A 27,606-nucleotide genomic window follows, 5' to 3' on the forward strand; every position below is an offset into this window, starting at 1 on the left:
TGATACACCAATTACATCATTTGATGCTGCATTCATCTTATGTCGGTGTTATTCAAGGACTTCATCACACCTTCTCAGTTTGCTTTCTTTCTCTAAACAACTTGAACTCATTTATTGTGTAGTGTTGGGTTTTTCAAAGAGAAATGAGCCATTACAATTTGGGAAGTTTCAGAAGTAACCTTTCTGCCTCTCTTTAAGGACCCGATGCATGGGGATGCTGTTCCTCTAGCCATTTAGTCTACAGACGTAAGCATTTCCAAGCTCCCTCTGTGCGCTAGATAGGAGGACTCTTCCCTGTGCTTCTTTTGAAATGCAGTAATTAAACATGGTCTGTTTCATAGCTTCTTCGGTGACTTAAAGACCTTCAAAATCTGACTGTTATATTGTTTCCTCCTCAAATGCGTGTCTCAATTCTCCATCGGTAGAATAGTGAAAAGATCAAATTTTATATCTTCAAGGTAGAGAGTGTGTAAAAAAAGAAAAGGAATTTTGTCACATCAGAGACAGATAGGGGATTTTTATAAAGCATTTGGCAGTAGTGCATGAAGAGCTGAATAAACACTGAGCAGTAATTCATAAACTTTTGGTTTAAAATCTGTTGCTGTGTATTACAATGGATAATTGTCATCCAGTAGGGCTGTTGTTTCTGTGAGAGTCCCATAAGCACTTCGTGGTTACTGGCAAGTGGCTGTGTCCTGGAAAGTAGAAATTAAAGGATTTATTGATTACATTAGATGACCAATAAATTATGAGTTCTCAGTTTTATTAGTTGGACTAAAATCTATTTTGAAGAGGATATAAAAAGGGCAGTACTGTAAACAAAAAAGGATTGGCACTACATATGTGTATTTCATTAGTATAATGATTACTGGCATAATGGCAGTGTCATGGGATAAGCACTTAAACCCATCCTGACTGGAATGGCTGCCCAGGGAGGAGGTGGAGTCGCCATCCCTGGTGGTGTTCAAGAGTGTCTGGATGAGGAGCTACGAGAGATGGTTCAGTGGTTTGCTGTAGCTACAGTAATGGGAGGACGGTGGGAGTGGATGATATTATAGGTCCTCTCCAACCTTGTGATTCTGTGATTCTATGATTGTAGGTAGTAAGGAGTTCTGGTTTGAGGTGTCCCCTATAATCAGAGAATAAAGGCAAACATTCTCTTTAGTTTTAATACGGTTGTAAAGTTACCCAGAATGAATCTACAAAAGGGCTTTCAGAAAATGAATTCCAATTTGGACTTGGACTCTAAGCAAATTTTCTCATAATCCTCAATGCATTATGCCTTCTGCGCACCTCTTGCAGGTGCCTATTTCTTACATTGCCCGATGTTTCAGGGAGCAGCAGTATTACACAGACATGGTGCTGCTTTCCACAGATTTCAGCTCCTCATCCATGTGATGCTAAAACCAGAATCACGTTCACCAGCTTCTTTGTAAGAGGCTCAGATGAACAGGACTAGCAAAGGGAAAGTACTTCTCCAGTATCTTGACCCCCCATTTCTTCAACTGCCTATTCTCAGATTCACCTTGCTATTATCTCTGCTTCCAGGAACTCATAACCTAATACAGACATCCAGCCAGCCTCCAAGGAGTTTATGATCCATTAATATGGCCTTGTTTATAGCATCTGAGCCAGGATGTCATCACACTGGGGCCCCACACATAGATGGCAAGGAGGAAGCAATATAAATCATGCTGGGCCATGCTTTCTTGTGGTGCAATCTCTACTTACCAGAAACTTCTGGCCTTTGTTCTGGGCTGGGAATGGTTTTTGTAATGGAGAGAGGCACTTTCTATTCTGGGTGGAGAAAGCAGTACCAGAAAAGGTTTTAATTATCTCTCATTTCAGAGAAGCCAAGATGCTGCACGATTGCAGGAGTTGATGAACAGTGCAGTCCCAGTCCAGAGGAAGGATGCAGGAATGTTCTCATTCCAAAGGAAGGGAGTCTTTGTTGGGGGATGAGACCAGTTCTTAGTGAGATCCAGAACAGACCTGCTCCCAGGAGGAAATGACTCCCTTTCTCAGGCTTGGAGCAGTAGAGTGAACAAAACACCAATTAGAAATGGAAGATGAAACGCAACAGACTTTTCTCACGTTTCTCCATCTTTCAGTTCTACTGAGGTGACATTATACTGTGAAGAGTGGCACTCTAGTCTTGTCCTTATAACCCATCCTAAGGACTAATGTATAGCTTGGACTACTGTTGTTAACAACAGAATCACAGAATTGAAGGGGTTGGGGGGGGACTCCTATAGATCATTGAGTCCAACCTGCCTGCTAAAGCAGGTTGCCTAAGGCAGTTCACAAAGGAAGGCATCCAGATGGATCTTGAATATATCCAGAGAAGGAGAGTTCACAACATCTTTGGGCAATCTGTTCTGGTGCTCTGCCACTCTCATAATGAAGAGGTTCTTCTGTGTGTTAGTGTGGAACTTCCTGTGTTCTAGTTTCTGCCTGTTGCTCCTTGTTCTATTGCTGCATGCCACTGAAAAGAGTCTGTCCTCATCAACTTGACTCCTGCACTTTAGATATTTATAAACAGTTATGAGATCCCCTCTCAGCCTTCTCTTCTCCAGACTGAAGAGTTCAAAGTCTCTTAGCCTTTCCTCATAATGGAGATGCTACATCTTCACTAGGGCAGAGTAGAGGCAAAAGATCACCTCCCTTGATGTACTGTCCTTGCTTTTTATAATGCATCTCAAGATACCATTGGGTTTCTTGGCCAGCAGGGCACACTGCTGGTTCATGGCCAACCTGTTGTTCACCAGGATACCCAGGTCCTTCTCGTCAGTGTTCCTCTCCCACAGGTCATCCCCTAACCTGTATTGATGCATGTAGTTGTTCCTCCCTGGGCACAAGACTCTACCCTTCCTCTTGTTAAACCTCATCAGGTTCCTCTCCACAATATCACAGAATGACCCGGGTTGGAAGGGACCTCAAGGATCATGTAGTTTCAACCCCCAATATCCTTCAGTCTGTCCAGGTCTTGTTGAATGGCAGCACAGCTTTCTGGGCTATCAGCCACTCCTCTCAGCTTTGTACCATCAGCAAACATGACAAGGGTGGACTCCATCCCTTCATCCAGGACACAGATAAAGATGTTGAACAAGACCTGACCCAGCACTGACCCCTAGGGAACACTGCTAGTTACAGGCTTCCAGCCAGACTCTGCCACTGATGACAACAAATTTAGTGTGTAACTGAGTTTTATCTTCAGAACAGAAGGATTCAGATTTAACTGGGATATGACTAGCATTCATAAATCATAAAACAACAAAGAGACTTAGTTTAGTATCTTTTAAAACACAACGTGGAACTTCTCTGAATTATCTTTTCCTTGACTCACTAACACACGCTTTGGGAAAGAAACGAAAGGAAGGAAGGGAGGAAGCAGGGGAGGGAGGAGGGAAGGGAGAGGAAGGGAGGAGAGAAGGAAGGGGAAGGGAGAAAGGAAGGGAGGAGGAAAGGATGGATGTGAGGGAGGAGGGGAGGGAGGGGGAGAAAAAGAAAGGAAGAAAGCCCCAGGCCTAAACGCAATACTCCAGATGGTGCCTCACAAGGGCAGAGCAAAGAGGGAAAATCCCTTCTCTCTCCCTGCTTGCCACAGCTCTGTTAATGCAGCCCAGGGTACTGTTGGCCTTCCAGGCTGTAGGCACGCGCTGCTGGCTCATGTCCAGCTTGTTGTTCATCAGGACCCCCAAGACCTACCACTCAGCTTGGTGTCATCAGCTGGAGGTACAATCAGTCCCACTGTCTGTGACACTGATAAAGATATTGAAGAGCACTGAAGTCACCACTTGTGACTGGCTTCCTTCTGGACATAGAGCCATTGACAACAACCCTCTGGCTATGACCATCCAACCAATTCTTTATCCACCTAATAGTCCAGCCTTCAAATCCATCTCTCTCCAATTTGGAGATAAGGATGTGGTGTGGAACCATGTCAAAAGCCTTGCACGATTCCAGGTAGAATACATCGGCTGCCCTTCCTTTGTCTGCTGGTGTCATCACTTCATCATAGAAGGCCACCAGATTTGTCAGGCACAATCTGCCATTGGTGAAGCTATGCTGGCTCTCAGATCACTCTGAGCCTTCTCCAGGCTGAACAAGTGCACCACCCTCAGCCTGCCTCCATAGCAGAGGTGCTCCAGCCCTCTAAGCATCTTCATGGGCTTCTCTGGACCTGCCCCACAGCTCCGTGTCTTTCTTCTGCTGGGGGCTGAGATCCTAAATTTCTTGTGGTGAGGGCCCAAAAACAGCCAGCTACAACCAGAGTAGGCCTGTACTTGAAGCCTGTCAAAACAAAACAACAAACCAGTTCAAATTATAACATGCTCTGTTATACTCCATGTCATTTTTGTTTAAAAGTACTGTATCTGTTTAAACATATGTTCATATAATGGGATGTCTCAGAGGGAAAAGTTGTCAGAAGGAACACTTGAAGCTTAAAGTGTTCCTTCAATATTTCTGGTGTTTTGAATGTAAATAAAAAGTCACCTCTTATACGGTTTGCAGTTGATACTAATATTGGCAGGAATATAAACAGGGAAGTAATAAAACAGTGAAATGGTAAACTGCAAAGCGTCTTCATGATCATGTGTCTGCCCAGAAAAATAAGGCTGAAGAGCTTCATAGCGGTAGTGGACAAGCTAAAAATCAGTATTGCAGCAAACAGAGCTAGAGTTCCCTTAGGATGCATCAAGGTGGAAGAACTTACTGGCAATCTATTGTTCTATCTGTTGTAGTGTTAATTTTGTCACAAGAGTTGCTGAAGGACTGAAGAATATGAAACAAATAACCCTAATAGTTCTTACCATAGAATCATAGAAACACAAGGTTGGAAAGGACCCATAAGATCATCTAGTCCAGCCATCCTTCCTTTACCATACCTACAGCAAACCCCTAACCCGTATCTCCCAGCTCCCTATCCAGATGCCTCTTGAACACTGCAAGTGATGGCGACTCCACCACCTCCCTGTGCAGCCATTCCAGTGCTCTGAGAAAAAAAGTTCCTTCTTACGTCCAATCTAAACCTCATCTGATACAACTTGTGTGCATTTCCTCGGGTCCTGTTTGTTGCCTGGCAGAAGAGGCCAAGACCATCAACCAACACCCCCAGGTCCCTTTCCTCTTCACAGTCATCCAATTCTTAATATGCTCCTTCGGCTGCTGAGCACTTAGCTGATATTTCTGCAAGATTCTTTTAAGCTGAATTCTCTATCATAATCATCTCATATGCCCTAATTTGACATGTGAATCGGGGATAGTTTTCCCTTAGGCTCCACTTTAGATTTCTCTCTGCTGAATTTCATCTGCCACTCTTATCCTGAAGTAGCTGAGTCTCCTAAGGCCATTCTGTTCTCTCTCAGCAGTCTGTTATCCGTGCTTCTCTGAGCACTTAGGATCAGCCACAAATACTGCCTAACAGCTTACTCTGTTCTGCACCCTGAGCATAGATATGCTAGAGACAAACATCCCGGTACAGAGCTTGCAAACCTGCACTGCCAACTTTCCTCTGTGGAATGGTCTGACAGTTTGTCGTGTCCCTCAGAGACCCCCTTCAATTGCTGCCTGGACATCACAGAGCTGCAAGGGTTGGAAGGGGCCTCAAGAGACCATTGAGTCCAACCCCCTCCTAAGCAGGTCACACAGGTATGCAACAAGATAAGGCTGGACTCTCTAGATGATCCCTGTCGTCTTTGAACTGAGGAGCCTGAAGCAGGACACAGTGTGGCCTCACTGGGGCAGAGTAGCAGGGGAGGATCACCTCCTTCAGCCTGCTGGCTATGCTCTTTTTAATGCATCCGACATTAAACTCGATGTCTTTGTCACATTAAATTCATCTTGACAGCTTAAGATGCAATGATAGAACAGCAGAATGGTTTGGGTTGGGAGGTACCTTGCAGCTCACCCAGTCCCAAGCCCTGCTGTAGGCAGGGACACCTCCCATAGCCCAGGCTGCTCACAGCCCCATCCAGCCTGGCCGTGAGTGCTTCCAGGCAGGGGGCATCCACAGACTCAATGGGCAACTTGTGCCAGCACCTCAGCACCCTCACAGGAAATAATTTCATCCTGATATCTGCTCTAAATCTACCCTCTTCATGTTTAAAACCATTTCTCTTCATCCTGTCACTACACATCCTTATAAAAAGTCTCTCCCCAGCTTTCCTGTAGCCCCTTCAGCTACTGGAAGGCCACTCACTATAAAGTCACCCTGCAGCCTTTTCTCTGGGCTGAAAAGCCCCAGCTTTTTCAGCCTGTCTTCATAGGAGAGGTGTTCCAGCCCTGTGATCATCTTTGTGGCCCTCCTCTGGACCTGCTCCAACAGCTCCCTGCCCTTCTTGTGTTGGGGGCTGCAGAACTGCGTGCTGTACTCCAGGTGGGGTCTCAGGAGAGCAGAGCAGATGGGCAGAATCACCTCCCTTGATCTGCTGGCCACACTTCTCTTAATGGAACCCAGGATAATGCAAGCTTATTATTTTTTCCCCACTTTTAAAAAGTTTAAGCACAGTAAGTATGCACAGAGTTTTCTTGCTCTGTATCTCAGACTCATGAACAGTGCAACAAAACAAAAATAATAATACTTAGTGAAATGAAGACTGTGTAATACATTAATTTCCACTAGATGGAGCAGTATCACACCAGTTTGTGAGTTCAAGGCGTGCATCCATGAATGGGTGTGTAGAACTGTGTGTGTGTGAAAATGTGTGTTTGTATGTCATCCTGTCTAGATTAGGAAACACAGCTTCCTGTGCCTGTTTGTGGAAGGTATATTTAGTGCACATCCACGGTGTATTGGTTGTGGAATGACAAAATTCACTTATCAAAGAAAAAAAAGGATGTTTGACCGTCCTCGGTTTTCTTTTTCCTAAAAGAATCATCAGATCTTACTTCAGAAACTGCCCCTCTGAGTCACATCTGAACCCAAGGCCACGATCAAGGAGAACTCAGGTATAGATGGGTGACTCCTGGGCAGTTAATTAATCCCTTCAGAGTCCTCCTCCCAGTTCTCTGCTGCTGGCAGAAGAGTCCAATGCAGTCAACAGCCTGTGGGTGAGACTTGACTCCGCTGATCTCAGAGCCTTTCCTTCCTGAACAAACATTTTCCATTCTGAAATAATTACCTCACTATATATAGAAAGCACCAGCTCCTCCAAAGCAAAAAGCTTTATTATTTGGAAAGGGATATCCCTCAAACTGATTTCTTCCTTTTTCAAAGCAACAGCAAGCCCTTTGCTGCCAGGCTTGTATGTGCCTGTGAACAGTGTTATCAAAGGCACATGTTCAGCTCACACCAAAATAATGTGGGTTTCCCATGCAGGTCCTGTGCTCCCCACCCCCACCTCATGGATTTTGAGACTACGTCTGTAATCACAATCCACAGGATTTCGGAAACCACCTCCCCATCTCACTTCCTCCCAGCTGATTTTCAGTGGAACAGAAGGAGACTTGTTTGCTACCAGGGAGGAAGTTCAGGTCTTACTGAGCAACTTTCTAAGAGGCACCTATGAGAATGAGGCGCTTTGGTTTAGTCAATGTAAGCTCTCAGAGGCTGCTGCCAAATGAGGTCACCCTGCTGCAGAAATGGGGATGAAGAGATTCCAGGAGAACAGAAGAAGCCAGGGCAGGAAGCAGAGCAGTCAGTAGCACAGGGCTCCGCTCAGGCAACTTCCCTCTCTGGAAATGTTGATTTCAGTTCTGTCTTGGCTCACAGACTGAAATGTGCTGGATGGTTTTTTCTCATCATTTTCTCATTCCCTTTTCTCATCATAAAAATCATTCAATGGTGTGACAGAATTCAACCTTCACTTAAGGGGTATGTGAATGGGGCAAGCAGCACGTACTCTTACAGATCCTCAGAACTCACTCCATTTTCTTATCTTTCCAAGGCTCTCCATGTTGAAAATTGACCTCTGGATCTCAATTCATTCTTGTGACTCTTCTCTGGCCACTTTTTCTACAGTATTTACAAATACTGAACACTAAATGTATTACTAGAACTGCAGCAATGTAACTTTCCTGTTGTACAGTGTGCTACTGTTTAGGTAGCTGATACTTCCTTGCAGATTGTTAGTCAGAATACTGAGCAGCACTGAACTACAGGGAAATCTGTGTAAGACCTCATTAGAAAAACTGCTGGAGGAGGATTTCTCATCTGCAGTTAATCATTTGATGTAATATGGAACACAAGTATAGTGTTTAATCCTGCTTTGATGTCTGTGTCATAAAGATCTAGGGCCAACACCTTAAAGCGATCTGTTATATCTACATATACATTTATCAAATAAAATAACAGTCATTGGAAATATTAACAAGTTGACTTGTTTTTGTTATTGTTTCAAGTAACCAAAGCCTCTCTGTCTCGCGGGCACTCCTTGCAGTCAGAGGTACACCAGAGTGCTTTTCCAGCATTATGCTGAGCTGCATTTGACTTCCCAGTCCAAATAATCAAGATGCAACCAAAAAGTGGTTCACCTTGAAGCGTCCTTACATGCATGCCTCTACATTACTAATGATTTATGAAATCATCTATCCAGTTGTCCCCATAAGCTAAAGAACTGATAGATATTTTCAGCAAGACTTTTGATACTGTCTCCCATGGCAATTTCATAATGAATCTGAGTGTGAGACAGATGAGTGGGGAGTGATGTGGGCTGAGATCTGGCTGACTGGCCGAGCTCGGAGGGTGGTGATCGGCAGTGCAGGGTCCAGTTGGAGGCCTGTGACTAGCAGTGTTCCCTGGGGGTTGGTGCTGGGTCTGGTCTTGTTCAGTATCTTTGTCAGCGACCTTGAGGAGGGGGTAGTGCCCACCCTCAGTAAACATGCCAGTGAGTCAAAGCTGGGAGCAGTGGCTGGCACACCGGAAGGCTGTGCTGCCATTCAGCAAGACGTGGACAGGTTGGAGAGCTGGGCCAACAAGAAACCAATGAGGTTTAGCAAGAGCAAGTGTAGAGTCTTCCAGCTGGGAAGGAATGACTGCGAGTATCAGTGGAGGCTGGGCTGTGAGCTGCTGGAGAGGAGCTCTGCAGAGTAGGGCCTGGGTGTCCCGGTGGGTGACAGGTTGGCCATGAGCCAGCAGTGTGCCATGGCAGCCAAGAGAACCAATGGAATTCTGGGGGGCTTTAAAAGGAGCGTGGCCAGCAGGGGAAGGGAGGTGATCCTCCCCCTCTCCTGTGCCCTGATCAGGCCTCACCTGGAGCACTGTATGCAGTTCTGGGCTCCTTGGTACAAGACAGACAGGGATCTCCTGGAGAGAGTCCAGCAGAAGGCCACAAAGATGATAAAGGGCCTGGAACATCTCCCCTGTGAGGAAAGGCTGGGTGACCTGGGTCTGTTCAGCCTTGAGGAAAGAAGACTGAGAGGGGATCTCCTTAATGTTTATAAATATCTGAAGTGTGGGACATGGCCAACCTCTTTTCAGTGGTCTGTAAGGACAGGAGAGGGGGAAATGGCCATAAACTGGAGCACAGGAAGTTCTGCATTAATATGAGAAGGAAATTCTTCACAGTGCGGATGATGGAGCACTGGACCAGGCTGCCCAGGGAGGCTGTGGCTTCTCTGGAGATATTCCAGACCCGCCTGGACCTCAACCTGTGCAGCCCACTGCAGGGAGCCTGTTTTTCAGGGGAGTTGGACTCAATGATCTCTAGCGGTCTCTCCCAAGCCCTGTAAGTCTGTGATCCTGTGATATTTTCTATGGGTTTCAAATCTAAGAGAAAGAACTTGTCCTACTTCTCTGTTTTTTATGCATGATGGGCATATGCTATAAATTGTAATAAAGCTATTAAAACTATTAAAATTATTACTAGGGCCCATCTTTTTTAACATCGTCATTGATGACCTAGATGAGTGCACTGAGTGCACCCTCAGTAAGTCTGCAGATGACACCAAGTTGGGAGGTGGTGTTGATCTGCCTGAGGGTAGGGAGGCCCTCCAGAGGGATCAGGATAGGCTGAATCGCTGGGCTGAGGTTAATGGGATGAGGTGCAACAAGGCCAAGTGCCGGGTTCTGCACTTGGGTAACAATAATCCCATGCAGCGCTGTAGGATTGGGACAGAGTGGCTGGATGACTGTGAAGAGGAAAGGGACCTGGGGGTGTTGGTCGATGCTTGGCTGAACATGAGCCGACAGTGTGCCCAGGTGGCCAAGAAGGCCAACAGTTCCTGGCCTGTATAAGAAATAGTGTGGCCAGCAGGAGCAGAGAGGTGATCATCCCTCTGTACTCAGCTCTGGTGAGGCCGCATCTCAAGTACTGTGTTCAGTTTTGGGCTCCTCACTACAAGAAAGACATTGAGGCCCTGGAACGTGTCCAGAGAAGGGCAAATAAACTGGTGATGGGTCTGGAGCCCAAGTCTTATGAGGAGCGGCTCAGGGAGCTGGGATTGTTCAGCCTGGAGAAGAGGAGGCTCAGGGGAGACCTCACTGCACTCTACAGTGTCCTGAAGGGACGCTGTGATGAGGAGGGGCTTGGCCTCTTCTGCCAGGCAACAAACAGGACCCGAGGAAATGGCCACGAGTTGTATCAGATGAGGTTTAGACTGGACATAAGAAGGAAATTTTTCTCTCACAGGGTGGTCAGGCACTGGAATGGCTGCCCAGGGAGGTGGTGGAGGCACCATCACTGTCAGTGTTCAAGGGGCATCTGGATGAGGAGCTATGAGAGATGGTTCAGTGGTTTGCTGTAGCTACAGTAATGGGAGGACGGTTGGACTGGGTGATCTTGTAGGTCCTTTCCAACCTTGTGATTCTGTGATTCTATGATTCTATGAAAAGAACTGTTAGGTATTTTATAGTTTGAATTATTGCTATTATTATTTTGCATAGGAGTAGGGATTAGTATTATTACTGCCTAGAAATATTTAAAAATATAATTAGTAGAATTATCTAAACAATAGTACTCCAGAAAAATGTTGGGTTTAGAGTTATCTCTAATCTGAATATGAATAAGCCAAGGGCACAGTGCCATGAAAACAAGCACACGAGATGGCATAAACAGGAATGTGATTTGTAAGATGCACCAAGTAACATTTCTGGCTGTACTTCCTCTGGTCAGGCTCTCACCTGCAGTTCCGTGTCCAGTCTTAGTGAGTGCACTTCAGAGAATGCTGACTGATCTGAGAAAGTCCAGAGGAGATTATTAGAGGTTGAGAAAATGCATTATGGAAAGATTAAATACTCTTAAAGAGGGAACCAATGTGATAACTGCTTTGGTTTGTAGAAGAAAATTGCAAAGAGAAAAATCTGCTTCCAGCGCTCATGATAGATAGTACAAGAAATAATAGGTTTTGATTACAGTGAATAAAATTTAACACTCAATAGATCGACTAGCAAGTTAATGGTGTCTTTGTTTTGGGAGAGCTGGAGGAATCAGGTAGACACACACCTGCTAAGCTTGACAGTTGCTTCAGGATGCAGCTGAACCCCCTCTGAGTTATAGAAATAAGGCAGTTGATAGGCCTGAATGTGTTTTTTCTATCTCAAATCTGTGTACAGTGTACTGTTTACAGAGTATCTGCAAAGATTTTCACCTCTGGCTCACATGCAGCCTCCTTCTTCCATGTTCTTTATTTCATCTGCTTACATGTAGGTCTCACTTTTGATTATTTTGTCTTCTGGAAATGAATTGTTTTATTTCTGCGCTTGAAGACTTAACCTTTAGGTGCTGCTATAACTTAATACCAAATGATCTGTTTGAGAAATCCCAAGTCAAAATACAAGAGAATGCATGAAACCAGAAAATCATAGACGAGTCCGGGGCTGGGACCAGTGAAACAATGAGCAGAAGCGCTCAGCCTGCAAAACGTGTGGTATAATGTCAGTTTAAGATGCGGAGGTAACAAAGGAAAACTTTTCAAGCCCGGTTATTTCAAAGGTTTTACTGTGCTAGAGAATTCCACTAAAGGACGCAGGTTTCACAATCAAGTGCTAAGGCATTTACAACTGAGATGAATGGAGCCCTGGAAAGAACACAGACTGCAGGAGTCACATCCAGGATATGACATGCCAGGAATAGGACCTAAGGGAAGGAGATGGCAACGTATTGCTACCTTAAGCGTTATCTGAGTATGATGTTATAACCACTGCTCAGTCCACCTTCTTCTAGGTGGACTGCTTCAATCTTCAAAAAAGTTCTTTGATTGTAATCATTTACAGTAATTAATTATTGGAAGACATGAATTTGCCCTGCTCTACACTAAAGCCATCCAACACATCAGGCCCAACAAGACCTCACATTTAGAGCTCCCTGCTGCTCACGAACAAAACCTGTGGCACAGAAATATGTCTATTGCAAGAACCATATGTGGCAGGAGATTTGTACTCATTTAGACAACCAAGAGATTAATAACTCTTCCATAGTAAGGTTCAAAGTCAGCTAGTCAGATTACACCCAACAGCAGTGAACTAGCATTTCTTTTTGACCAAGATGTGAATATAGAGCTTTGAAGCTGAGGTAGCAGCTCCATTTGCTATCTAAGATAACCTTGCAACTCCTTCTATACTTCGTGGCCTTCTTTCAAAGGCTTTTCAAATCACAGAATCACAGAATGGTTTGGGCTGAAAGAGACCCTTCAGTCCATCTCTTTCCAACCCCCTGCTGTAGGCAGGGACACCTCCCATACCCCAGGTTGCTCCCAGCCCCATCCAGCCTGGCCTTGAGTGCTTCCAGGCAGGGGGCATCCACAGCCTTGAGGATGCCCCTGTATCAACAACCTGCACCAGCATCTCAACATCCTGATATCTACTCTAAATCTACCCTCCTCCAGTTTAAAACCATTTCACAGTATCACAGTCTCGTGCGGGTTGGAAGGGACCTTAGAGATCATCGAGTCCAACCACCAGGATTTGAGCCTCTGTGTAGCAGAGCAGCACTTCTACCACATGCACCACGGGGGGGATTCGAACCCCGGGCCCCAGTGTTGCAAGGCGGCGTCTTTAACCACTGCGCCACCGGGGCACACATGCTTTCCCTTCATCATGTCGCTTATAAAAAGTCTCTCCCCAGCTTTCCTGTAGCCCCTTCAGCTACTGGAAGGCCACTCACTATAAAGTCACCCCGCAACCTTCTCTCCTCTGGGCTGCAGACCCACTCCTCTCTCAGCCTGCCCCCACAGTGCAGGTGCTCCAGCCCTCTGATCATCTTTGTGGCCCTCCTCTGGACCTGCTCCAACAGCTCCCTGCCCTTCTTGTGTTGGGGGCTGCAGAACTGCGTGCTGTACTCCAGGTGGGGTCTCAGGAGAGCAGAGCAGATGGGCAGAATCACCTCCCTTGATCTGCTGGCCACACTTCTCTTAATGGAACCCAGGGTGCAGTTGGCCTTCTGGGCTGCAAGTGCACACTGCTGGCTCGTGTTGAGTCTCTCATCACTGACATCCCCAAATCCTTCAGCTCAGAGCTGCTCTCCAGCCATTCTCTGCCCAGTCTGTATCTGTGCTTCAGACTGGTCCGACCCAGCTGCAGGACCTTGTGCTTGGCCTTGTTGAACTTTGTGAGGCTGGCATGGACCCACCTCTCAAGCCTGTCCAAGTCCCTCTGGATGGCATCCCTCTTCTGTGTCAGTTGCACCACTCAACTTGGTGTCATCTGCAAACTTGCTGAGGGTGCACTCAATACCACTGTCCAAGTCACCTACAAAGACGTTAAATAACAGCAGTCCCTGAGGAGCAACACTCATCACTGGTCTCCACTTGGACATTGAGATTTCCATTTGGACACTGAGCTCTCCACTTGGACACTGAGCTAGACAATGTCATCTAGACACTGAGATGCTGACCGCAACTCTCTGAGTGTGACCATTCAGCCAGTTCCTTACCCAGTGAATGGTCCATCCATCAAATCCATTTTTCTCCAATTTGGCGACCAGGATTTCACACGGGACATTGTCACATGCTTTGTACAAGTCCAGGTAGATGATGTCAGTTGCTCTTCCTTTATTCACTGATGCTGTAACTCTGTCATAAAAGGCCACCAAGTTTGTCAGGCATGATTTGCCCTTGGTGAAGCCATGCTGGTTACCACCAATCACCTTGTCTTTATTTTCCATGTGCCTTAGTAGGGCCTTCAAAAGGATCTGCTCCATGTTCTTGCCAGGCACGGAGGTGAGACTCGCCTGTAGTTCCCTGGATCTTCTTTTTTCCCTTCTTGAAAATGGGGGTTATGTTTCCCCTTTTCCAATCAGTGGGAACTTCACCAGACTGCCATGACCTTTCAAATATGATGGATAGTGGCTTGGCAACTTCATCTGCCAGTTCCCTCAGAACCCATGGATGGATCTCATCAGGTCCCATGGACTTGTGCACCTTCAGGTTCTTTAGATGGTCTTGAACCTGATCTTCAGATCTGCCTTCTCCAAGTTCTTACCATTGCTTTCTGCAACTTGGGTGGTGTGGCTAGAGCCCTTGCTGGTGAAGACTGAGGCAAAGAAGTCATTGAGCACCTCAGCTTTCTCTGTATCCCTTGTGACCAGGTCTCCAGTTTCCTTCCCTGACCTTCTTTTATTTCTGATATACTCGTAGAATTTCTTCTTGTTCCCCTTTATGTCCATGGCTAGATTTAATTATTTCTGTACTTTAGCTTTCCTAACCTGATCCCTGGCTGCTTGGACAACTTCTTTGTAGTCCTCCCAGGTAACCTGTTCCTGCTTCCACTCCCTATAGACTTTCTTTTTGAGCTTAAGTCCAGGAGCTCCTTGTTGATCCACAGAGGCCTCCTGGCATTCTTGCCTGCCTTCCTTTTTCTCGGGATGCACTGCTTCTGGGCTTGGAGGAGATGGTCCTTGAATACCAACCAGCTTTCTTGGGCCCCTCTTCCCTCCAGGGCTTTCTTCCATGTCACCCAAGCAGTTCCCTAAAGAGTTCAAAGTCTGCTCTTGCGATCTCAACCAAAAATGCTTACAATTGCTAAATCAAGGCTGAAATGTCACCGTTAGACTTGCAATAGCTGAAGGACAGTAATGTCTGTCTCTCTGGGAGCCAGCCCAAGACTCCTTCTAGCCCTGGAGCAGTCTCCAGCAGTAGGTACAAACAGTTGCACAGGAAGGTGTGGAAAAATAGGAGAAATGTGCTCTATTTCACTTCACTACACTCTATGACCCAGTTCTTTGCAACTCAAGAGTTCACGACCTGGAGGCAGTTTCTTCTGTTCAGGAACCCTCCAAGAATTTCTTTTCTGTGAACTAATCCAGACAGCCCTTGAGCCAATGCTAATTCTGAGCATCCATAGCATCCCATGGGAAAGAGTTCCCCGGGTCCGTGGGCCCTCATGTGAAGTATCACCTTATTTCTTTCAATCTTGGCATCAGTTTGCCACATTTCATTCTTCTCTTATATTGGGAGAAGCAGTGTATGAACCAAATCAGATTTGCAGAGCTGAACAAGCTCTGCACAGAGAACTCATCAATTCATTGTCTTCTTTCACACTCCTCTCATCTCTCTCCTTCTCAGAACAGAGACTAAATTGTTCCTTGCATTGAAGGTGATACGAACTCAACCTGCAGCCCTCTTCTGAATTTCCTCCTGCTTCCCTGTAATCTTAGGGAGGAAGATTTGAAAGGAAAGAAACAGAATATCATAGAATCATGGAATCACAGCATGGCCTGGGTTGCAAAGGCCGACAGCGCTCACCCCCTACTACATGCAGGGTCACCAACCAGCAGCCCAGGCTGCCCAGAGCCACATCCAGCCTGGCCTTGAATGCCTGCAGGGATGGGGCATCCACAGCCTCCTTGGGCAACCTGTTCCAGTGCGTCACCACCCTCTGGGGGAAAAACCCCCTCCTAAGATCCAACCTAAACCTCCCCTGTCTCACTTTAAACCATTCCCCCTTGTCCCATCACTGCCCACCCTCACAAACAGCCATTCTCCCTCCTGTTTATTCACTCCCTTCAAGTACTGGATGCCCGCAATGAGGTCTCCCCGCAGCCTTCTCTTCTCCAACCCAAACCAGCCCAGTTCCCTCAACCTTTCCTCATATCAGAGCTGCTCCAGCCTTCTGCCCATCTCAGTGCCCACCTCTGCACCCACTCCAAGAGCTCCATGTCCTTCCTGTGCTGGAGGCCCCAGGCCTGGACGCAGCACTGAGATATGAGCTCACAAGAGCTGAGCAGAGGGGGACAATCAGCTCCCTTCCCCTGCTGGCCACGCTCCTTTCAATGCACCCCAGGATCCCACTGGCCTTCTTGGCCGCCATGGCACACTGCTGCCTCATGGCCAACCTGTCACCCGCTGGGACACCCAGGCCCTACTCTGCAGAGCTCCTCTCCAGCAGCTCACAGCCCAGCCTCCACTGATACTCGCAGTTATTCCTTCCCAGCTGGAAGACTCTACACTTGCTCTTGCTAAACCTCATTGGTTTCTTGTTGGCCCAGCTCTCCAACCTGTCCACGTCTTGCTGAAAGGCAGCTCAGCCTTCCGGTGTGCCAGCCACTGCTCCCAGCTTTGTGCCATTGGTGCACTGACTGAGGGTGGGCACTGCCCCCCATCAGAGCTGTCGATGTTGAACAAGACCAGGGCAGCACTGCTGGTCAATACACCAACACTGCTGTGACCTGGACAGTCTGGAACAGAGAAAACTAGTCTAGGTGGCCACTTCCAGCCAAGGGAGAAGCCTGGACAATCACCCGCTCTTGTCCAGTATTTATTCTTCGTACAGGGTGGTGGGGTTCCAGTAACTTGGATGGCAGGCACTGCAGATGGCTGTTGTCCTTCCCAGGCATTAGGAGCCTCAACACAAGGTTTGCAGGTTACAGAAGCATGGAATCATAGAATGTGTTGGGTTGGAAGGGACCTCAAGATTCACGAAGCTCCAACCCCCCACACTGTGCTTGAGTTTGAAGAAGGAACTGTGGCAGACTAGAAACGGGCCGTGCCTCTGTGACCCGCATCCCTCCGATACCACCCACCGTCCCGTTCCATCTCTTTTTGCCCAGCCCTCTCCCTGCCCCGGCCCTTCCCAGCCCAGTCCTCGCTCTTCGCTCTTTCCCACCTCTTCTCACTTCCCCGAGCTCCTGGCGCCCATCGCCTCCCACCCGATCCTTTTTATCCCTCCCAGCCTTTCCTTCCCCCCCTCCTCCCGTTGTTCCCTTCCTGCCCCGCGTCCCGTTCCCCACCGCTTCCACCCACCTCCGCGGACCCCGGCCCGGGACCGCGCTCCGGCGGCGCGCTGCGGTGTCGGGGCGGGGATGGGGGCGGCGGGGGGAGAGAGGGGCTGAGGGCGGCGCTGGGTCGGGTTTCAGCAGGAGCCTCCGCGCCGAGCCAGCGCCGACCCGCCGCCTGCAGCCGAGCTCCGAGCGGGGCGGCCGCGGCACCGGGGGGACGGGGTGGGGGCACCGGAACACGTTGAAGGTACCGGGGCGGCCGGCGGTACCGGAGCGGTCTCGGCGCCGGAGCATCGCGGTACCGGGGCGGCTGCGGGACGTGTCGCCGGGACCGGATCGTGCGGGATGTGAGCTGTGCCGGCGCGGGACGCGAGGTGTAAGTGCCAGCGCCGGACCGATCCGCTCCCCGCCTGCAGCCGAACAGCCGCATCAGCGCGGGCCGGGCCGGGCCGGGCCGAACTGGACCGGGCGCTTTGTTCTGCCTCCGCCGCGCAGACAATGGTGGGGGGGGGGGTGTGTGGGGGCTGCGCCCGCGGCAGAGCAGCTCCGCGGATCCACGGCGGGATCCGGGGATCAGCCCAGCGGCAGCGACGGCACCGAGAGCAGCCGGGAGCGGGACGGGACGGAACCGCGGGGCTGAGCCGCTGCGGGGCGGGAGAGCGGCGGGCACGGCCGAGGAGCCGGGGAGGCGCCGGGCGGGGGCTGCGGCCGAGCGGAGCGGGGGGCAGGGACGGGCGTTGTGCTGGAACCGAGACTGCGGCGATCAGACACCGGGGACAGCCCCGGAACCGCCGTGTAAGGCGGACGTCGGCAGCGCCAGGAGGAACGGGAGCGCGGCGGATCGGCGTCCTCGAGGGGCGGGGAGCACCGACAGGCGCCGCGGGACATGGGGAGACCCGACAGACGGGGAGCGCCAGGGGACGGGCAGCCCGACGGCCAGGGAGAATCGAGACCCCCGGGCATGTCTGCAGTGGGCACGCAGTATGGCAGGGGCACTGTATGGCACTGTATGGCAGGGACACTGTATGGCACTGTATGGCAGGGGCACTGTATGGCACTGTATGGCAGGGACACTGTATGGCAGGGGCACTGTATGACACTGTATGACACTGTATGGCAGGGACACTGTATGGCAGGGGCACCGTATGGCACTGTATGGCAGGGACACTGTATGGCGGGGGCACTGTATGGCAGCCACTGCTGAGATGCCTGTGGGCCGAGCCTGTGGGAACTGGCTTTTGCGTGAGGAGCTTTTATTAGGGCTTCCTTTGTAAGGATAACGTTTTCAGAGGCAGGACAGCCTGAAGGAAGCCCTCGTGTGGCACAGAAATTGAATCCACGGGAATGAAGTGGAGCTTGACTGCATCCTTAGAGAATGGCTACCGCTGCTTGGGTTCAATGTCAGAAGGAGATAAGGCTGCGTGGCAGCTGTGGGAGTGAGCAGTGGAGATGCTGGTGTTGCAGATGCAGGTGTAAGGAGATAGGGCCGGGAGGCACAGAGATGGCTGTAGGTCATAACAGACAGCAGAGGATGACAGTTTTTGGGTTAGGGCTGCACTGCAGGCAAGGCTGGACCGTGCTTGGCCTTGAGGGTGGAAAATCTGAAAGTCTTGAGAGAGACCTGCATGAATGTAGAGCAGAAGAGCATATCCCAGCACAGCGAGGGGTGCGCAGCAAAGATGAAACGGGGCTCTACATCCTTCCTGATCTGGAGTCTTAAACACATCAGTATATGAGTCACGGCCCCTCATGAAGCGCTGGGTACGGCATCAGCAGCATGTGCAGCTTTGGTGGAGCATTTGCACAGCAAACCCTCTGACATCTGTTTGTGGTGTGCAGAGTGGGCACCGTCGTTCCAGCTTCTCTGCCAGTGCCGGGGTGGGCCTGCTTCCCTTCTCCGTGGCTGACAGGGGATGCAGTGGCACCATCAGGCTGGCAGGGATTGGTCCTTCTGTAATTCCTTATGCACGTTTTCTAAGCATGGCTTATCACCTAAGTGTAGTCTGGGCTCTCCTGGTGCCTTGGTGTATCATCCCAGGCCTAGAAATGCCTCTGTACATGGCAGCACCCTTCCTGTCAGCCCCCTTAGAATGCCTTGAACCCCAGCCTCCTCCCTGGACAGACTGTGCTGCTCACCGCTCCTTTGGAGGCTCTCGCTGCCATTTGTTCCTAGGAAACTCAGTGCCCGATAGTGGGAGGGACAGAAGGGGAGCAGGGCAGTCTGGCTCACATTACACAGGCTGGGCCTGGACCAGTCAAGCCGGCCCCTCGCACTGAGCTATCTGCTAATTGGAAGCAGCTGTTGGGATTTGGTGACTCTGCACCAACTGAGGTTACTGTTGTCTTCCTTGCTGTCCCAACCCTGCAGGTCTCATAGGAATGAAGCTGGTACCATGGACGGCCTTCTGCTCATACTGGACTTGTGCAGTCTGGCAGCCAGGCAGTCCCGTCTCTTTCCCAAGAGGTAGCTGAGCTCCAAACATGTGTCCAGGAAGGAGGGAAGGAGTGAAGCTTACACACATTTTATCACCCCAGAAACCTGACTTTCTATTACCCGGTTGCCCCGGTGCTCTCAGCTGCTCTTCACACTCCTCAGTCACGTTCCTGGTTCCCACAAAGCCTTCCTGCCCTCATTTCATCAATAATCAAACCAGGGCATGTTCTGTGCCCTGACCTGTGCCAGGCACTACTCAAGACATTTCGTCTTTATCCCATCCTCAGCCACTGAGATCACCTCATTGTATCCCTTTTTTTTATTACTCTACTAGTTTTTCTACCATCCTTTTACTTAAGTTTTCATCTGCCCACCTTCCAGGGCTTTGAGCTCTGCCCTGTACCTTCCCATGACCTGAGCATCTGGATTACAGTTAGGGTGGTGCAGCTGCATCACAGAAGCAAATCTGGACCCCTTCCTCCCAATTCTAGATGCGTGTAATTAAACCTTCAGCTGGGGAAGTTTCATTAACTCCCAAAAGGAAGAGCAGTGGACTTGGCTGGGACCACTGAATTGGTGCAGCTCAGCAGCCAGCAGTCCTCAGCAATGTGTAACTGCTTTGGACTTCTGCTCCTGAGAGATAACGACGATTCATGTTTGCGAGGTGCAAGAACAGTGTGTGGCATTACTTGCCATAGGCGTCAGGCACTGGGGGTATGCATAGATTTCTAGTTCCTGTAGCCCACTGAGGTGAACGCTTGTTCTTATATATGTAGGAAACACTTCTTTTTACTTTTCTTTCTGTCACCAACCCATGATTTCTGCAAGAAAAAATCAACCTAATGGTTGTCCTGAGGTGGGAAAGTGGGCCAACAAATAATGGTCTCCCATCTCTCAGGAAAGGCTGGCCCTGCTGTAGAGCTGTGCAGAATGAAGGTTGCCATTTGTAGTCCCCAAATGAGGCAGTGTGAGCCGCCTCTGTCCCCCGAGACAGGGAGGTTCCTGCTGTCCTACATCTGACATGAGCTGCTCCTGAGTGTGGTTATGGGACCAGCAGCAAATGCTTTCAAGAGAGTCCAAGTGTGAGCTCATGCTGCCGCCATCCCTGCAGACCACTAAGCCTCGTTTACCGGCGGCTCGGAGCGGCACTGGGGCTGGTGTTGTGCACAAGCACTTGGACTGCGGAGTTGCTCTGGCTGCTTGCAGGGAGGATGGGCAGAGCCCTGGGGGGCTCACAGCCTTTGGGTACCGCCAGTATGTCCAGCGTGTCCAGCAGTGCTGCTGCTGCAGGGAGCTGCTCCTCCCTTCTTGTCCCTCCCCCACTGCTGCAGTGAAATGAAGCTACAGCAGGGGGAAATGGAGTGAAGGAGCCAGAACGAACAAGGAGCAGCGAGAAGGAGACAAAGGAGGAGAGTGAGCAGTGGAGAGTGTGGGACGGGGAAGGAGCCAGAGCAGCTGGCAGTTCAGAGGGAGTTGCTGCGTTCCTGCTGTACCACCACCACCCTCCATGGTACCAGCTTGGGGCATCCACAGATCTCCTTTCCTGGCTAAACAATGGGCCCTGTCTGCCCTAGGAGGACAGGGTTTTATCCTGGGCATTCCTGGCTGTGGGTATGTCCTTTGCAATAGAGCCATTCTGATTTACTGTTCTCTGGATCCAAGCCCATTCCGGTTCTGCTGCACCCCACCAGGGACACCCGATTTGCACTTCACGGTTTTTTTTTGAACCTAAATCCCTGTGGTCATGGAAAGTGAGCTACTGGGGAAGGGGGGTTCGGCAGGGTCACTCGTTGGGATCACTCCCAGGTTTAAGACCATATTTTTCAGGATAGAGAGGTGCGAGGCTGCTGCTTGTCCAAAAATCTCTGTGGTCTTGCAGACACTGTTTCTCAGCTTTGCAGGAAGCATTCAGCTGTTAAAGGCACAGGAACCAGCTGGCTCCGGTGTTGCCAGGAAGGCTGCAAGAATGCTTGGCTGTGTAGGATAAAAAAAACCCTATGTGACAGAGTACCAGCTGGTAACATCAGCACATGGCCAGGTTTGCTCTGCTTGGTGACATTAGGTGCTGGCCTGGGCCTTCATTCTGAGCGTCCTTTGCTCTAACAAATTTCCGACTCATGAGGGATAAGTGATACAGAGCAATGAAGCAGAAGGTACCTGGCAGGCTTTCCCTCCCCACGTTCTTATTCTGTCCTTCGTTTGCTGCTCCCTCGTAACCAGCCTCCTCTGGTCTGCATTCCTTGCAGGATTAAAGTGCGCTGCAAAGAAGATCAAGCAACCTTCTGCTCTGCAAATTACTCGTAATGGAGCAGATGAAAGGCTCGGCCATGCTTCTGTTGGAGCTGCTTATTCTTGGGGGCCTGAGAGCAGAGAAGGGCTCTGCTGTGCTGGGCACCCTGGATCTACAAATAGATGAGGAGCAGCCAGCTGGCACCATCATTGGGGACATCAGTGCTGGCCTGCCCCCCGGCACCAGTGCCTACATGTACTTCATATCAGCACAGGAGGGCAGTGGAGTCGCCACTGACTTGTGGATAGATGAGAACAGGGGCATCATCAAGACAGCCCGTGTCCTTGACCGAGAGACCCGGGATCATTACAGCTTCATAGCTGTTACCCCAGAGGGCATCACAGTAGAAGTGAATATCCAAGTTAATGACATCAACGACCATGCTCCAGCCTTTCCCAAGCAACACAGCACTTTCCAGATCCCAGAGCACACACCCGTTGGCAGCAGATTTCCATTGGATCCAGCCTTTGATGCTGACAGTGGCCTGCTCAATACCCAAGGCTATGTGATTAAGGGTGACAATGTGGGGCAGGCCTTCCGTCTGGAAACACGGCGAGGACCCAATGGGGTCCTGTATTTAGACCTGGTGGTCAGCAATGTCTTGGATCGGGAGAACCGTTCGTCGTACTCCCTGGTGTTGGAAGCCTATGATGGGGGCTCTCCTCCCAGGAGCAGCCAAATGACGTTGGATGTGTCCATCCAGGACATCAATGACAATGCTCCTGCCTTCAACCAGAGCCGCTACCATACTCTTATATCGGAGAACTTGAAACCCGGCAGTAGCATCCTGCAGGTCTTTGCATCTGACGCGGATGAAGGAGACAATGGTGATGTGATTTATGAGATCAACCGGCGACAGAGTGATCCTGACCAGTACTTCACCATTGACTCCCGGACTGGAGTCATCAAACTCAACAAGGGTCTGGACTATGAAGTCAGGAAGGTGCATGAGCTGGTGGTACAGGCACGGGACAGGGCTGTCCACCCTGAGGTCACCACAGCCTTTGTCACTATTCATGTGCGCGACTACAATGACAACCAGCCCACCATGACCATCATCTTTCTGAGCGAAGATGGCTCCCCTCAGATCTCGGAGGGAGCCCAGCCTGGTCAGTACGTGGCACGCATCTCTGTTTCTGACCCAGATTATGGAGAGTACTCCAACGTCAACGTCACTCTGGAGGGGGGGGATGGCAAGTTTGCCCTCACTACGAAGGACAACATCATCTACCTTATCTGTGTGGACCAGCTTCTGGATCGGGAGGAAAGAGACTCCTACGATTTGCGAGTGACAGCTACTGATTCGGGAACACCCCCGCTCCGAGCAGAATCCACCTTTGTGCTGCAGGTGATAGATGTCAATGACAACCCTCCGCTCTTTGACCAGCAGGAGTACAAACAGAGCATCCCCGAGGTTGTGTACCCAGGCAGCTTTGTCCTGCAAGTGACCGCTCGAGACAAAGACCAGGGTCCCAATGGGGAGGTGCAGTACAGTATCATGCATAGCCACGACACCCACTCCAGCTGGTTTGCCATTGACCCCGCCACAGGGATCATCACCACTGCTGCCCCACTGGATTACGAGAAGGATCCTCAGCCTCAGCTGACAGTGCTGGCCACAGACAGGGGAACCCCGGCCCTCTCTTCTTCAGCCGTGGTGCTCGTGGCCCTGCAGGACGTCAATGACAATGAGCCGGTGTTCAGGAGTAACTTCTACAACGTGTCCCTGAAGGAGAACACCCCCGTTGGAACCTGCTTCCTACAGGTAGGTACAGCTGTCAGGAGCCCAGCTGAGGAGGGCACAGCCAGGGCTGGGGGAGGTTGGAGGTGTGAGATGCTGCCTGAGGATGTTTGGGGCAGAATTCATGGTTTTGATAGGCAGAGAAGTGTTCCCTCATGCGAGCAGGACGTGTGGCAGAGCACGGTTACACACTGTCTGCATACCGGGTGATATCTTTGGTGAGAACAGTGGCATTAGTTATGCGTGACTGCCACTGCTGTATTACTTCAGGAGCAGCATCTTTGGGACTTGAGCTGGGAGGCACGTGCTGCATCAGTCTGTGTAGTGAGAGAGCACACATGAGTGCTGGGCGGGGAGGGGTTGCTGCCCCTCGGTTATCACTCCTGGGGGCTCAGCTGTGCCAGCTATTGCAGCAGCACGAGCTGCAGGGTCTGTCAGGGCAGCAGGGGTCTGTCCCTGTGGGATGAGTGGGGTGAGGTGGGGCCACGCTGGGACAGAGGTCAGGAGGAGGCCAGGGATGGCGATGGGCTCTGGCACAGGAGGAGGCCAAGGATGGCGATGGGCTCTGGCACAGGAGGAGGCCAGGGATGGCGATGGGCTCTGGCACAGGAGGAGGCCAGGGATGGCGATGGGCTCTGGCACAGGAGGAGGCCAGGGATGGCGATGGGCTCTGGCACAGGAGGAGGCCAGGGATGGCGATGGGCTCTGGCACAGGAGGAGGCCAAGGATGGCGATGGGCTCTGGCATGGGGCAGGAGCGGTGCTGCCCTGGGGAACATGGAGGCCTCAGGTGCCTGTGGGGACAGCTCAGCAGCGGCGGTTCCAGTGCAGGCCCCTCTCGTGCTCAGTGCCATCCTGCTCAGTGCTGCTTACTGCAAGGCAGGAAGGCATGCTGGAAACAGAGCTGGCAGTGAGGGCTGGGCTGCTGGCTGCAGGTGTGGGAACAGGCAGGAGGAAGGTGGGACCCTGCAGGAGCTGGGAAGGTGTGAGACTGGGGACGCCATGAAGATGCTGGTAGGGCCACGGGGCTGGGCCCTGGTGAGTCAGTATGGCAATGAAGCCATCATGGCCGCACAGCACAGGGGGGGGCAGCCATCCAGCAGCCGGCAGTGACTGAGGGGTTGGATGGGTTCCGATGGTCTTGGCTTGGCCCTCTTGTTTCATTTGGAAGCAGCGCATCTGGGCTGAGCGCAGGTAACTCCCTCGTGGCCTCGGCATAAAGCAAACAGCACACACATCTGCTGCTGCTTCCTCTGGGCCGGGAAATGTGAGAATATGGGAAAGAAGGCTGGCCAGGCTGCCGACTCAGCACCGGGCCACAGCAGGCACAGGCTGGGCTGGGGAGCTGGCAGAGCTGGAGCAAGGAGCCAGAGTCCGAGCTGCCCCGTCCAGCCACCCCTGCCTGGACCTGGAGGGCTTCCGTGGGCTTTTCAGGGTCCACAGCATCCAGCAGCTGGTGCCACGCTCCATAGCATCACCACGTCAGGTGTGCAGCAGCACAGACCCTCTGTTCCCCCTGCTTGCCTTCATCTCTCTGTGACTTGCAGGCATCAGGGCTCATCTTGCCTTAGGGTCCAGACCTGCATAATGCTTAGGAGAGCCCAGGCCACGGGCAGCCTTTGCTGACATGTCCTGCAGGACAGAGGCAGTTGCCAAGGCTGACACAAAACAGAAAGGGTTTTGTTCTCCATCAGACCATCAAGTTTCTAAGCGAGAAGCCATGAGAGGCCTTGGTCTATCACAGGACATTGACATCTGCTCTCTGTGGGCAGGGCAGAGTGATAGGGGAGAGTCCACGTAATGACCGGGGTGCCAGCTGCAAGTCTCCTGCATCCCAGCAACATCCCATCCTCTCTACCAGGGTGTGATGTACAAACAGGGCTGAGCAGAGCAGGTTACAAGCCTGAGCACCTGAGAAGGAAAAAGAATCTCAAAATATTTATTTATTGCTTATGTTTATCATGGGTCAAGTCCTACAGTAACTAACCCTGCATATGCCTGAGCATAGGAAATAGCAAACCTGAGTTCAGATCTGAGATGAGGGAAAAATACAAGCAGAGAAGGAGACTAAATAAGCAGTGAACACAGCACCATCAAAAAATAGAGCAGGGGGCAGTCACTAATCAGTTGTCTGATTCCCTGTGTAGATGTGAGTTGGTAACACAGATCAAAGTGTTACAGAATGGTTTGGGTTGGGAGGGACCTTGCAGCTCACCCAGTTCCAACCCCTCACTGTAGGCAGGGACACCTCCCATAGCCCAGGCTGCTCACAGCCCCATCCAGCCTGGCCATGAGTGCTTCCAGGCAGGGGGCATCAACAGACTCAATGGGCAACCACTGCCAGCACCTCAACACCGTCACAGGAAATAATTGCTTCCTGATATCTACTCTAAATCTACCCTCTTCATGTTTAAAACCATTTCTCTTCATCCTGTCACTACACATCCTTATAAAAAGTCTCTCCCCAGCTTTCCTGTAGCCCCTTCAGCTACTGGAAGGCCGCTCATTATAAGGTCACCCTGCAGCCTTTTCTCTGGGCTGAAAAGCCCCATCTCTCTCAGCCTGCCCCCATAGTGCAGCCCTCTGCTCCAGCCCTCTGATCATCTTTGTGGCCCTCCTCTGGACCTGCTCCAACAGCTCCGTGCCCTTCTTGTGTTGGGGGCTCCAGAACTGAGTGCAGTACTCCAGGTGGGGTCTCACGAGAGCAGAGCAGAGGGGCAGAATCACCTCCCTTGACCTGCTGGCCACACTTCTCTTGATGCAGCCCAGGATACGGTTGGCCTTCTGGGCTGCAAGTGCACACTGCTGGCTCATGTTGAGTCTTTCATCAACTGACATCCCCAAATCCTTCAGCTCAGAGCTGCTCTCCAGCCATTCTCTGCCCAGTCTGTATCTGTGCTTCAGACTGGTCCGACCCAGCTGCAGGCCCTTGTGCTTGGCCTTGTTGAACTTCATGAGATGGGCATAGATGCTTTAGGGCTCATCAGACCACATTCAAGTGCTGTGTTTACATGATGTGGAACTTTGTTCTGTTATAAATTCATTCTGCTGGCCTATATTTGTTTTAAACATTCTGTTGGATTGACGTTGTACCAAGCTGCATGCATGGTCAGATACTTTACTTCTGGGCCTTTCTAACTTTCTAAGTTGAATCAAGCATTGTCTGTTCTCTGGCAGCCTGCATAGACGGAGAGTTGTGCGAACCCCATGTTGTGAGCAGTGGTAGATTTGACTGAAGTGTGAATGAGATGAGATGGTAAATTATTGACTCCTATATAGGTCCAGTATTAATGACTTTGGAAGCAGAGTTTACATCTTTCACTTGCAGCCTTACACTCAATTGTTAGGGAAGAAGAACATCAGCAATCAAAAGCTGACAGACAGCACTCACAGCGGGGATCCTCTCCTTACAGATTTTAGGACAATTCTGATGAGCTTTAAAGCCTGAGTACAATTGTGTGGTTCTGTGGGGCTGGCTGTGCTGCGTGCGCGGTGCTTGGACAGCCTCTGGTTCCATGCACTATGTAGCACGACCTGCATGAAGTGCTGCAGGCTAAAGCAGGCTGCCCTAATACAGAGTCCTGAGGGATAGTGCTGGTGCATCAGTGATGGCACTGAATATTTGTGAGAGAACACAGGGAGCAGCCACGCACCAGGACCAGAACAGCAGGAGGACTAGTGGTCACTGACTGCTGCAGTGGAGAGCAGGAGGATGCTGCTATGTGCTTTCATTTTCTTGGGACAGGAGCTTTAGCATTAGCCTATTTCCAGGTTTTTGCGCGACACAGAGCAGGCCTCCTCTTCTGAAATAGGAAGACAGGCTTTCTGAGACAAAATGAGGAGCTGCCTGTGAGCTTGATAGGGATCAGTGTGAGGGGAGGGAGTGCATCATGCATCGTGCAGATGAGTCTGGGGGTGCAGAGGGACAGGGGACATGGGGGAGATGCTGGTACATAGGGAGGTTTTGGGGGAGGTGAGTGCTGTTGTTACCGCCAGAAGAGCTGCATTTGTTCCAAATTCCTGTGAAAGTTATTTCCTTGTGCTGCCAG

The 27,606-nt window shown here is 50.5% G+C and overlaps 1 protein-coding gene across 2 annotated transcripts in view; it reads left to right on the top strand.

Moving 5' to 3' along the window:
• DCHS1 (dachsous cadherin-related 1) overlaps nt 1-27,606 on the top strand; it is a 75,405-nt gene that overhangs the window by 4,253 nt on the left and 43,546 nt on the right. Inside the window, exons 1-2 of one of the 2 annotated variants that reach the window (XM_015852535.2) lie at nt 17,271-17,469; nt 21,774-23,582. In XM_015852535.2, the coding sequence (XP_015708021.1) occupies nt 21,831-23,582 (1,752 nt within the window). In that variant the 5' untranslated portion in view covers nt 17,271-17,469; nt 21,774-21,830. Of the gene's footprint in view, nt 1-17,270; nt 17,470-21,773; nt 23,583-27,606 lie in introns of those variants that run through there. The other variant, XM_032442289.1, reaches the window with a different exon arrangement.

The sequence above is a fragment of the Coturnix japonica genome, chromosome 1, assembly GCF_001577835.2.
Source record: "Coturnix japonica isolate 7356 chromosome 1, Coturnix japonica 2.1, whole genome shotgun sequence".
NCBI lineage: Eukaryota > Metazoa > Chordata > Aves > Galliformes > Phasianidae > Coturnix > Coturnix japonica.